The sequence below is a fragment of the Arvicanthis niloticus genome, chromosome 5 (genome assembly GCF_011762505.2).
Source record: "Arvicanthis niloticus isolate mArvNil1 chromosome 5, mArvNil1.pat.X, whole genome shotgun sequence".
In the NCBI taxonomy this organism is placed as follows: Eukaryota; Metazoa; Chordata; class Mammalia; order Rodentia; family Muridae; genus Arvicanthis; species Arvicanthis niloticus.
In genome coordinates, this window is record NC_047662.1 from 81,748,390 (window position 1) to 81,762,470 (window position 14,081).

General features: G+C 38.0%; 1 protein-coding gene across 4 annotated transcripts in view; it reads left to right on the top strand.

Annotated features, from left to right (window-relative positions):
* Window positions 1–14,081, top strand: part of Astn2 (astrotactin 2) — a 917,671-nt gene that overhangs the window by 578,115 nt on the left and 325,475 nt on the right. For all 4 annotated transcript variants that reach the window (XM_034502232.2, XM_034502233.2, XM_076934798.1 and 1 more), the window contains one exon: window positions 4,066–4,254. In XM_034502232.2, the coding sequence (XP_034358123.1) occupies window positions 4,066–4,254 (189 nt within the window). The remainder of the gene's footprint in view (window positions 1–4,065; window positions 4,255–14,081) is intronic.

The following is a 14,081-nucleotide window of genomic DNA, read 5'->3' on the forward strand; positions in this document are numbered from 1 at the left end:
TATGCCTTGACTTCCCTCAGTGATGGAGTATGATCTGAGTTGTATGTTTAAATAATCCAGTTCTTCCCAAAGTCCTTTTGGTCATGATGTTTTATCATGATAATAGAAAACCTAACTAGAACATTCCTGAAATGGAGAAGACTGTGCTAATATGCATTTTAACTTTTGAAATATAGAGCCTCTGTACAGGGGCTCTATAAGTCAAGGACTGCATTATATATAAGCAAAAGAGTAGGCAGTTTGTCCAAGGTTTCACAGCTCCTGGGTAGCAGAACCAAGACTAATACTCTGTTAGCCTGGATCCAAAATATGTAAGTTATATAATCATAATCTTGGAAGTATGCTGTCTCCCATAAATTCTGTTAATATTCTCCCCAAAACTTCATGATAAAAACAATCTGAAAGTGTTTTTTAAAAATACTCAATGAATGAACAGGAAAACTTGGTTTCTAAATTAGAAGATTCTAAACTGTGATGTTGCTGCAATAGTAAGGATGAGATAAGATTTGTTGCTGTAACAAATTAACCATCAATCCAACCAGAAGTATACATAAACATGGATTCCTTTATTTGGCAGCCCTCATCTATCTTACACTATGTATTGTTAGCATATAGTCTCCAGCAGTCCATAGCAAGTAACCACTGGACAGAATAAAGTTGAGTGGTTCCCTCACACAACTACAATGAAGGTTTACACACACACACACACACACACACACACACACACACATGCACATGCTGTAGCTCATATCAAGGAGGAGAAAAGAGTGTAGTAAGTGTAAGATGTTATCTCTGTCACAATATAAGCAATCAACAGCACAGTGGTGAACAACTGCTTCTGCAAAGAGCTGGCGATCAATTCCAAAACCTATGTTGAGTTGTTCATAACCACCTACTTTAGTACTGTGGTACTGTATATATAGTAAATAAAAAATAAACTCAACTGTGCGTACCTATTGTACATTTATACTTGGTATATGATACAGATGATGTTTCAAGTCATTTGATAAATAGGTGGACCCTTTGGGTCACTGTTTAGACATTTTAAGTCATTGATTTCAAACAAGTAATCCCTGTAGAGTAGATTAGAAACGAACACATGATATATATCTTTGGAATTCTCAAAAGAAATGAAATAATTACTCCTACTACACAAAAAATAAATTCCACGCATATGAGGTAGGTAAAGATTAGGAAATGTTAAAAATACTAGATTATTATACAAAAAAAAAAAAGTTCTATTATCTTGTGGCTGTTTAAACACTGCAAAAAAACTCAGTTCACAGAGGTTCTGTGGAATCCAAATCAAGACTAAAACACAATCCCAGAGGAGAATAAAGTTTGAAAATATATGGACAGTAAGAGTACACATCCAGATATGTACACAGCATGTACAAATCAATGAAAAAGGGACAAATATCATATTGGAAAATGGTCAAAAGCACAAAAATCATCCACAGAAATAGAAAGAGCTGTAGCGTCAAAGAAATGCAAATCCAAAGAGGAATGAGTTATTTTTCCCATCCCAGAGTGACAATAATGAGCATCGATGATGTAGAAAAATAAAGTCTCTCATTTCTCAATGATGTGACTGTAAACTGGTAGAGCCTCTACAGATGGCCATTTAGTAGATCTATCAAAATTTTAAAATTCATAAACCATTGACCCAGCAATCCCTCTTCTAAGAATCTGTCTTACAGAATACACACATGTGCCCAGTGATATATCTACTAAGATCTTCATTCTGGCAGTATTTGCAATAACAAATAGCTACAAACAGCCAAAGTGCCCATCAATAAAAATTAGTTAAAAGCATTATGGTACATTTGTACTGTGCTGTGCCAAATAACCATTTTAAAGACAGATCCATAAGTCACTGGCTTGAAAAACATTCTCTAACAACATTAGGTACAAATGCATATCTTATAAAAATGTGCTGTGATTTTTATGTGTATAATTAACTATATGCTTATGTTTGCATATTTATGTATATTGTATATGATACTCATATATAAAGGTGTATTCAAATGAGTTGGGAGCCTTTAGTAGGATGTACAACAGATAATTCTGAAGACAGTAGCACTGGGAGTAGGAGTAAGAAGAAAAGTTCCACATTTTACTTTACACTCTGATTCTGTTCACACATTTACAACAAGCATATCCTTAATCACAGTTGCACAGGCATTTTATATGTGAGTGGGTAAAGAAAGATATGGAGAAGAAATCCTCCTTAGTTTACTAAGTAAGCCATCTCTTCATATTAACCAGAAGCCTTCTGGAATAATGGCTGCAATTAGACTTTGTGGAGTGATTGCTAAATGCTCTACCTTCAAGTGTCCATTCAGTTCACCTGTGGTAAAGCTGTGTTGAGAGGGGATTTATTTGTACCTAACAGATGTAGAAAAGATGGTTGGTATGGCATATATTTCAGCAAGAACCTTAAACATGGTCTCTCTGCAGCCTTTAGACAGAAAATTGTAACCTTTGGGAAAGTAGCCAAAGTGTCCGTGCAGTACCCTTGATGACAAGGGGGAAATATAACACAGTGACAGCTTCCTTTATGCATGGGAATGTCATGGGTTTTGCTGGAGTAATCTGGGGTCAAGTTTTCAATGCAACTTGTCTATTTCTGACCTTCAGCTGGGTTCCATGTCCCCAGCAGTCAACAGCAAGCTTCAGCAACATGGTTCCATTTTCCATCCAAACTACTCCATGGAGACTAACTTGCCCAATGACTTCCTGCGTCATTTTACACTCACATTTAAGTAATCTCCACTGTTTTCCGGAGGAAAGACAAATGAGATAGTGTGTGCTGCATGGTGCTTTTCATCAGACTTTAGTATTTAAGTAGAAAATATTAGATTTGGAAAATACTGGACTTGCAAAAGATGCTTTGTTACTAAACAGACCTAAACTTCAGGGCTAACTTTGCCCCTCACAGTAACATGAGTCATCTTTGAATCCTTGTCTTGATGATATATTCAGTGGGGGAGGTGATTTTACTCATGTTGAAATGAATATATGAATGGGTTAGGTTTTATAGGGCAAGCTTAATACATAGAAATACCTCCATGATTGCTACTTACTATAATGAACTTGGTATGTTCATTGAAGCTTCATTTTCATAGTCAATATATCATGTGGTTTCATGGTATATAGAAGGTAAGTTCCTTTCTCATGTTCACAAGCTCCAGGCAGCAAATAACACTTTTGTTTGGGTCTCTCCAATTATGCAGCTTATTCTCTTGCCTGGCTGTTAACTTATGCACAAGTATTCTGTATACATATCCACAAAGGAACTATGAAAGGTCATATGCTCAAAAAATACTACTTGTTGTGTTACTTTTCAGGTGTGGAGACTGTTGTATGTCGTCTCTTACCTCTCCTCTACCTCAGTGGCCAATCATTTCCTAAGAAAACCCTTTTCTACAGAAAACACTTCTAATTTGGAAATCTTATTTCCAGTCTCCATTCAGATGCCTGTTTGGTCCAGAAGGAGCCCATCCCTGTTTCAAAGGCATATCAAGGGCTCATCTGGCAGTCAGACACTGAGAGACCAAGGGACACTACTAACAGTAATAACTGGGCAGAAGTTATTCTGCAACTATGTGAACTGTACATGATCCTGATGGGTCACATTTATTACAAGGGCAATATAAACTTTAATTTTTCCTACAGTATTCAACCTTGGTTGACAGATAGACTGGGAATAGTTTCTTATTTGAGAAACTCGTTAATAGTTCCCTGTGAATTGGTCTGTTGTGCTTTTTAAATCAGTGTGTTTGTGGAAAACTGTTCTAAAATGTACTTTATGTGTAGATGTGCATGCTGGTATCCCCCTTGACTTTTTAAAAATGTCACAAATGACTTTCCATGAATTTATCGAGTTTCAGGATTAATGTGATTCTCTCTAGACACCAGTGCCCTAGATAGATTTCAACCAAATTAGCTGTCTCCGTGCTTAAACTATGACCTAATTTTAGGCAAAGGAGACTCTGGTTTTAGGTCACCTTCAGTGAGTGCACCTAGCATGGAGAGTTAACTCTCAACTGTTTTGTCATGCAGCTGTGTGGAAGAGTACAAGCTGGCTCCTGATGGGAAATCCTGTCTAATGCTCTCGGATGTCTGTGAGGGCCCCAAGTGCCTCAAACCTGACTCCAAATTCAATGACACCCTCTTTGGAGAGATGCTACATGGTTACAACAACCGGACACAACATGTAAACCAAGGCCAAGTCTTCCAAATGACATTCAGGTATGGGGAAGATGCTTGTACCTTTACAGTCACTGGTGTAGACTCTGGGCTGGAGGAGGAAAGTATAGGCAGGACCAGAGTATAGGTGGACCAGAAACCTGTTAGGTTCATGAATACTCTCCACAGAGAGGTAGAAGTCATCAAATGTTATCCTATCAGATATCTTTTCCAGTGACCTAAAATATAATTCTTATTTGTTCCACTCTTCTATTCTTCAATGGCTATGTACATATTTTAATTTCAAAGTGAACTCATCCTGACAGTATAATGAATTTTTCAGAAATTAATTAATCTTTCAGTTTATTGAAAACCAAATATCTTATAAATGCTATCCTGAAATTTCAAAAAACAGGGACATTTAGTAGATTAAAAAATAAAAATTCTTATCACCTAGAAATTCTTCATTAACATTTCCCCAATGCTTCTAAAACACTTATCTCTCTCACTGTCCACCTTCTCCCTCTTCATTTGTCTGTCTACATATACATACACATGGTTTTCAAGTGTCAATAGAGATGCTTTGAAATTACTTTTTTACCCTAGTGTCATCAAGAAGACTTTTTCCCCTTGTCAGTCATACAGTAGCACATGGGTAATTAAAAGAAACATTTATTCAATGAGAAGGAACAGAACAATGACTTGATTTGATCAGGTTATACAAAAAAAAAAAAAAAAAATCAGCATGTGGAATTGATGTGAAGGGCTTCCTTGATCAATTGAAGAAGCCAAGGTCATTCAGGAAAGATGCACTGGGATGGAATTTTTTCACACTTTCATAAAGATTGCTTTGAGGGTGGAGTGAGAAGGCTTGATCTCTATGTAAAAGTAGATTTTCTTAAAACAACAAAAAACCCCAAGGTTTTAATCAATGACTCATGAAAAAAAAAGAGTAAGTTATCATTCCAAAACGGAGTCCTCATTATCAATACAGAGACTATAGGAATTAAAAACATCTTTGCCCCACCCATCATTTGTTAATAGTAGCAAGTATTAGAGTGAAAAGTCAATGTGACCATCTTCTACTAAAAATAGCCTATGTTAAACTCATACCCACTGTTTTTGATACCACAAATATTATACCTTCCCACTATTGTTGATCTTTTCGCCACTATCATTGTTAATAACTATGATAATTACCAACAACATTAAAGTATTTCAACATTACTTAGATAAATCTCCTTTCTGGAAGAATACAGACACTGCTACTTTGATGAATTAAAATATTTCTGAGCGACCTCACCCTCCATTTTACTATTCAAAGCATGTGCAAAAATCTAGAGTGACTACAGCCGCCTGCCAGTAGCGTTCAGAACCAGGTGTAAGTCTGACTCTAGAACCTGGCTTTTATCTTTTAATTCAATATGCCTCCTCACCTCTCATTTTTAGAGACTAAAAATGGAAGCATGAGTTCTCTGGAAGCATTCATCTCTATGGTCATCTCATGGTCTCTGGAAACTTCTCTTTCCTCCAGTATTGTCTTAGTCAAAGCTCTCTTGCTGTAAAATGACACCAGGACCACTACAACTCTTACAAAGGAAAATATTTAATTGAGGATGGTTGACAGATTTAGAAGTTTAGTTCATTGTCGTCATGGTGGGAAACATGGTGGTGCTCAAACAACCATGGTGCTGGAAAAGGAGACAAAGTACTACATTTGAACAAGCAGGCAGCAGGAAGAAAGATAGAGGGAGAAACACTGGGCCAGAGTATTTCAAATCCTAAAGACTCCCTCAGTGATGCCATTCCTCCAACAAGGTTACAACGACTTCAATAAGGCAGCACCTACTTCAACAAGGCAATACCTCCTAATAGTGCCACTCCGCAGTTACCAAGCATTCAGATCCATGAGCCTGTTCAAACCACCACATATGCTATGGTGCTTATTAAGGATATGGTGCAAAAGAGAGACATCATGACATCATATGCCTTGGTACTTAGACATAGCTGACAAATGGATGTTATATGTTTACTAAAGACTATACATACAGAGTTTCAAGAAAAACAATTAACAGGGGAATCTACTATGGTGTGAGAATATTTTGAATGTGCCTCTGTTGGGTTAGATGGCAGTAATAAGGCTTAGAGTCCACTGCTGATATGAAACATCACTTAGCTAATACTTGGAAGATAAGCAGACATTAGCACTGAGAATGGTTTCGGTGGAAGATAATTATTCTAAGAAGGGAACAAAGTTGGTCATTTCAGGAGATGAGAGAGAGTGTTGTTGGGGACGACGATGTAGGAATAATGAAAGGAGTTGAATCTGAGACTGAGCCAGAGAGTGTGTCAGATGGAGTTTGTTTGCTAACGAGCATAAGGAAACTTAAATCACACAGGGAGGATGCTATTCAGTGAGTAAATTGCATTTCTTAGCCTTACTGGAGGGTTCGTGAAAAGCAGGTTATATGAAAAAAAGTGTGGAAATGGGGGTGTCAATCAAGTGTCTGTTGGGGAAGCTCTATGATGAGTGTGTTGGGGGTTTCAACTAAAGATGATAGAAAGAGTATCAAGTAGAAAAGGGATTTGAACAGAAAATTGTGAGATCCAGTGAATGGTTGCAAGAAAAGAGAAGATTTGGTAGGGAATTCAAGAGTGAAAGAGGTGATTGGCCAACACAGTGTAAGTTTGAACAGTCTGATCCTCCAACTCTCAGCTCTTTTATTGCTCAGGTGCTCAAGCCAAAGCTCAGTGCAACTTCATTGGAAAAATCTGTTTAAAAAAATGAAGAACCATCTAGATGAACTATTACTTAAAGCTGAGATTGTGCAAAACTAGCTTTCTATAAATTTAAGTTTATAAAGGTGTCATGCCATTATGGATGGAATACTTTTACTGTAAGAAGGGGGGACCAAATAAATTTCCCCTTCCCTTTGAGTAAGAAGTTTATAAGCAAGAAAGATGACATGCACAATTGACAAATACAAGCAAAATTTAATTCACAATGCAGCATTCTAAGAAAGGCTCATGTTTTCCAAAGAATAGTCACACAAAGCATTTGAGAGGAGTTAGAAGAAAGAAGAAAGAGCATGTTCGAGGACAAGGCATAAGAACAGAGTCTGAAGGGGTGGCAAAGGATAGTGTGTCCTAAGAGAGAGCTACAAGGGACCCCAGGTATACTTGTCTGTGTGGTTCAATCCAATCAAGCATAATTCTTCTTCCTCGTGTGTTCATGGCAACATTCTATTAGGTTCCATTTATGGCCATACATAGCTTACATGTTGAATGCTGGTTGATTTCTCATGATAACTAGTAGAGTGTTTAACCCATGATAACTGATCAAATGTACTAGTTTATATTCTATTATATGAGGGTCAGTTTAATTCAAAGAAAATACTCAAATAGGTACAAAGCTGATAAATGCTGATGGGAGAAGAGGCAGGGGCTCCTGTGTCTTCAAAGATGCTCATCCTCCCCCTCATCCCTTCCTTTCCTCCTCCTCCTCCTTTACTTCGTGTAAGTACTCTCTGGTCCAGCCTAGTGAGTAGCCAGCAGGCACTTCTACCAGGCGTCCTGCCATATGTTTTCTTCCCTGACAACTGCCTGATCTGAAATGTCCAAATCTGTGCTATCTATAGCATGTCCATGTGACAGTACAGCTCTGCTTTGCTCCCCTCACCCCCTGCTCCTCTCTCTATGACCTGTCACCTGCTGATGAGAGGTTTGTGAGGTTTCAAAGGTTTCCACCCTTGAAGAAAATATCTCTAGATGAACAACCTGGATTGCTTTACAAAATGCTTTAAAGTTAGTTCTGAATAAGATGAGTACGTAAACACAGAGTAGTTGAGGCTTAACCTTTTTTGCACAGATGGAGATGTGTTTATGTTAATGTTCACTATGAATTGAGAGTTCTCTGAGACTGAAATTTAGATTCTTCTCAGAGCACAGCTCCCTTTATTTCAAGTTCTAATGGAAAAAACAAACATACAAACAAATACCCAGAATATGCTACTTCCTCACATCTAGCAGTATCATGTGATGGGGACAGTCATGTGCTCCACCCCCACTCTCAGTGCACAGTCAGAAGCTGGTATCCAAGGGAGAATGCCAGGATCACTTCTAATGAGATATCTGAGGCAAAGGCCACCAGTAGGTGGCTTTGTCTTTAACACTGTATGTAGCTGTGTCTCTGAAGGATAATTTACACAAGTAGAAATGTTTAGAGTCCCTGCCAGGACAAGGTTATGTACAACATGTAAGTAGTAAATGTAGTATAAGCCTACACTGTGAAACAAAATGTCAGAGGTGGGGACACCTGTGGAGAAAAGTGGTCAGACACACAAAGTAGTTATGGAAAGAGAAGCAATGGTGGGGATAATAGCAAGCTAAGAGTAATTAAAGAAAAGTGACAACTCTGTACAAAGTTGAAGAAACAAGGAAATAGATAAAAACAGTGAGGGCATGGGAAAGGTTCAAAGGCTCAAAGATTTGATAAAAAAAGAAAGCAGAAGAAAATGAGAAAGAAAGACATGGTGTTCATGTGGAAGTTGAAAAGTGGTTTCTTCCAAGAGCGTGTGGGAGGCTTGCTTTAAGAGACAGCATGCTCTTGGGAGAGATTAAGAATCTAGTGGAAATGGACAGGAATGGGCGTAAAAGCTTTTGGTTAAAATGTCAAGTGCTGTGAAACTGTGAAGAGCTGATGATCTCACATCAGCAGTGCCCCTAAGCCCAGCTAGGGCTCAGCCTTTCTTTCTAATCCCTTTTGGTGCAGGATTGGTCTTAATGACCAGGCAGAGACACTATCAGATTCCCCCTTCTTTAGCTCTTGATCAGTGTGAGAATCAGCAGACCTGCGGAAGTGAGATAAACTCGTAAGGCTGATGGCATTTGATGGCTTTTTATTTGTTTGTTGTTTTTACTCCACACCTCTTCTAGCCGTCCTATTTCATTCCAATAAGGAAGAAAGGTCAACGTGGGTCATAGCTTGTGGAGATTTAGATAAACATCAGTCAGGAACTATTATTGAGCCTGGAGTCTCAGAAATGGCAGGGGAGATGTTGCTTAAGAACAGGGCTGAGCAAATAACAATGGAAGATGATGCAAAAGTCTCATCACCAGAAGTAAGGCAGCTCTGTTGGTAAGAAACACCGAGTCACAGGCCTTCAATAATTACCTGTAAAAGAGCATGGGTTCAGGACAAGTTGAGTAGAAAGGCAGTTAGTTTCCAATCTAGTATCCTTATCATATATGCATATCTTATAGCAAAGGATAAGCTTGGGATAAAGGTGGGATTTCAGAATTCTGCACCCAACCACCAATACTTAGTGAGACAGCAGGGCTCTCCTTCATAATTTGGGGAAATCTGGTCTTCATTTGTGAGGTGAACTTGCTCCCCATATGCAGAGACTGAGTCAGATCAGATGAAGTGGCCTCCAAAGTTGCTCTAAACTGTTTGTTTTTTTAAATCTCTTTTCTGTTCGATGGCTAATTACATATTCTATTTTTGGATCTTTGTCTTTTTTTCACCCTCTTTTTTCTTTTTGGTCTCTTTAAGCATGTGTGTAGCTTTTATGTTTTGTGCTATGTGGCATAGTATATGGTTTTATTTTTTTTTTCAGTACCTATTACAAACTGGCCATCAGTTTGTCTTCACAAAAGGAAATAAACATATGTCAAAATCCAATAATTTGTGCCTTATAAACAATCAATTTTAAAACCTCAGTAATGAGTAGGAAAGCATTTCTGAGTTGATTATATTATATTTCTCATAAAATACCAGGGACCCTAGCCATTCTTGTATTTAGGAATCTGGTCTGACAGAAGAATCACCTTTATAAACTTCTGTGAACCATATTGGAGGAATGGCAGACCTGGGCCATCCAGCACCCAGAAATAGTATGCAGCTCATGCAGACTCCTCTAATAGAGGTAACATTTGTCTACAATTCCTCTTTAGTTATGGATTTGCCAGCCCCCCTCCCCCATTTATTACTTGGGCTATAAAATGAGTACAACTATCAATTAATTATCACAGGAAAAGGAAGTAGCCATTACTGTTAAGTCTAGTTATGAAAAGTAAATTGACTCTCACAACTTCTTCATATATATATATATGTATGTGTATGTGTATATATATATATATATATATATATATATATATATATATATACACACACACACACACAAATATCGACTGTACATGATTCAATTAGTTTAGAGATAAGTATGCTGGGGCTAGGGTCTTCCTCTCAACTATCACCCACTCAACATACATATTTAAGGAATGCATACATACATATTAGTAAATACACACATAATTTTAAAAGTGAATACACATTAATGGATGTACACACATTAGTGAATCTTTAAGTGATATTGTCAAGGCAGAACCATAAGCCCTGTCATTTATGTTGTGTGTACCTGTTAGAGGTAGACCTCTGGGCTTGCAAGAAGGTTAGTTGGAAAGAACAGAAGTTCAGTGCTTCTTCCTGGAGTGCTAAAGATAGCCTTATTTGGGAAAATAAAACTCTCAAATTTGTTATGTCTTCAGTGACCCTTTTGTTTTTGTGTGAAAGTGTGAAAGTCCTGCAGTGAAATATATGTCATCTAATATATATATATATATATATATATATATATATATATACATAGAAATATATATATATGCATATATACATAGAAAAAAATATATATAGTAGATGAGGAATCTAGTAAAGGCATAGGTCACCAAGAAAGGAGGTTCATGAAACACTGGGGCTGGCTGGGCTGTACCTCTGTTTTGCTCACTTCCTGAGTCTCTTTCACTATTATCAATGTTTCAGATCCTCAGATCCACTTAAAATTCCCTTCTTCATAACTGATATTGTAAAAACATGCTTTTCGACTATTTTCCCTATCTGTCTGTGAGTAGTATAGGTAGATATTTCTCCCATGATATGTAGGAGTAATATGAACATTATATATTTTTTCTTCTTCTACATTTTTAGTCCTTGGGTCTCAGGGTCTTATGAATGCTGAGCAAGTCCTACCCCATGGAGCTGCTCACCTCAGCTACCTATCATACCTTCTGATTTGAGTAGACAAGCTGTGGGTGGGGGCAATACATGGCATACTATCAAAAACTACACAGCCTATTAATGAAGCCAAGACTCTGACCTACACTCTTAACCAGTAGTTTTCAGATGTGTATATGTGTGTATATTGTCTTGAATCATATGCAGCTCTAAGATCAATAATGCATTTAATACATAGTACCTGAAAACCATTTGTAGCATTAGAAATTTTCCATTTGTCCCCTTAGAATTCCAAACACACAAATTATATCAGTGCTTCTGAAACTCTTATTTGCATATTAGTCACCAAGGAGAATGTCCTAAAACTCATACTCTCCTTGAGTGGGTTATAGATGGGGCCTGGAAACCAGAGTATCCAATGAGTTCCTGAATCTGTGACACCACTTTGAAGAGCAAGATGTTAGACCACAGTATCATTCTGAGTAGAGAGCATAGCTGCCTAGATGGTGCCTGAAGATGAAGGATTCTTGCTCTTCCATTTGCCTGTTGGCAGTTAGGCACCACATTTCAAGGCCTATGACATCAGAGGGCAATGGAGTCCTGTAAAAGCTTCCTTCCCATAACTCTCTCCCAAGTGACCAAGTACATAGACTATGTTTCAGTTTTCAGGCCCAGACCAGATAGTCCTCCCCTTCTACCTGTAGCCCCTTTGAGCATAACACAATACATTTTATCTGGTGTCCATCTTGCTCACTGATGGCACAGATACTCAGACATGAGCTCTGATGAGGGAGTCACTTACATGAAGGACTCTCCTGCCTCCATGTTGAAGATCCTTGGATGAGGCTTAGATTTCCACCTCCATTACCTGCTCATGCTGCAATTTCAGCCATTATTGGATGAAGCAGAAAACTACTTAACAAGGAAGAGTTGGATTGTGGCCAGCTTTAGGATAGAGACAGAATTCCAACTCTGGAAGAGTAGATAGAAACCTGTCTAGAATCTGCACTTGCTAAAGTAAAAACTGTCTTTTTAAAATACTGAGACAAAATTTCATATTGTAAACACAGTTTATTTAATTGGGGACAATATAAAATTAAAAGCTTGCAAAGGATACCTCTTGGTGTGTGTGTGTGTGTGTGTGTGTGTGTGTGTGTGTGTGTGTGTGTGAATGTGTGCATGTATGTGTGTGTGTGTGTGTGTGTGTGTAGGAGAAAGAAGAGAAGGAGGAGGCAGGGAGTTGCAATCCATTAAAAAGTATGCCCCTCTAATCTTCCCCTATATATAGTGAAAGAATAAAGAGATCTAATTTAATTTCAAGTTTTCTTCTTAATGCATTTATCTCTCACTATGTCAAACATGGTCATTTCATGAGAAAACCAAGCTGTACATAGTACAGCTTCAGTGTTCTCCAACTAACCTTAAAATACATCTCCAGTCTGTAAAAGGTACTAAAACAACAAAACCACCAATGTCTGTTTCACATCAACATACAGTTCCGTCCCTTTTAGTTTTCTTTTAGATGTTCTAGCTTCAAAGTCCCTGACTCTGTACTTTTTCTAGGAGGGGCATGCCTCTCTGAATCATTGAGACATCTGAAGCAGAGACAATTTTTTGAAGAAGTGCAATTTCATTACACTCGAGTGAAGGCAGTAACTCAGTCTGGTCTAAGCGCTCAGAAGTAAAAGTCCATAGGGAACCTACAGAACAGATAAGGATAGATTGTAATTAGCACAGTAATTGTAATTAGCAGAGCAATTGTAATTAGCACAGTGATTGTTTGTTCATAATGGGTGCTTCCAAAGTGACTCCAGGCAGTTTGTTCTCCTAAGTATCTTCTGCCATTCCCACTATGATCTTGTTTACATTGCTAATGCACTAATGTGCTTAGCCATCTCTTTTATAAATAAACATTTCAAAGGTATGAGCCAGCCCACCCCCTGGCCAAGCATTATGCATCTTTAGTTAATGGTGTCCACTGCACTGAAATGTTTACAATATTTGCTTAGTGCTAAAACAACACTAGTTCTTACTCTTAGAAGACCTCGTGCCTTGGCAGTAATTTGTTATTGTTTTATTAATTGTGAGATGGAATGGGACCATGCAAAGGCATCACTTGTGCTCAGAGATTAAAGCTGTGCTCTTCCATTTATTCCTACTTGTTATATGTGTCTTCAATACCTGTTACATATTGGGCCACATGAAGCACTTGGAATGGCAGGAGGAAGATGATAATTAAAGGTTTTGTTCTCACCTACATGGATCACTCACTGTCCAAGCTCACTTGCATTGTGACATGGGTCATGATGGAAGAATGTCTGGAGACTAAGGAAATCATTCTGTAACCCCATCGAACCCCATGTTGGTTGTGAGAGAACACACCAGGGAAGACTTCCTGAAAAGAGATGTTGAGCAAGGCCTGGCTTAGCTATGTAGAAAAATGTTCCTTGTATATAACAGAACAAGGGGCCTATAGCCAAGAACACCAGGAAAGTAAGTTAAAAAGACAGATGGGACAGTGCTGGAGACATTGTTCAAAGGTACTGTGTGTGCTAAGCATGAACAAGGTCCTAGACCTATCTCCATTAAGGAGAAAAAGGGTTGTGGATATGATGATGGTGATGATGATGATGATGTTGATGATGGTGGTGATGGCAAAGATGGTAATGTTGGTGGTGGCGGAAAGATGCTATTGTGCAGCTAGACAGAAGATAGCCAGTCAATCATAAAGTTATTTAAGTACTGTTATAAGGGTTCTGTTACTAGTTATAAGTCTGTATGTGATCTAACACCATGTCTGAGCCTTAATTTGCTTACCTTTAAATCAGAAGACATAACAGTACTTACCTTATTATAGAATTATGGAGGCTATCAGAAA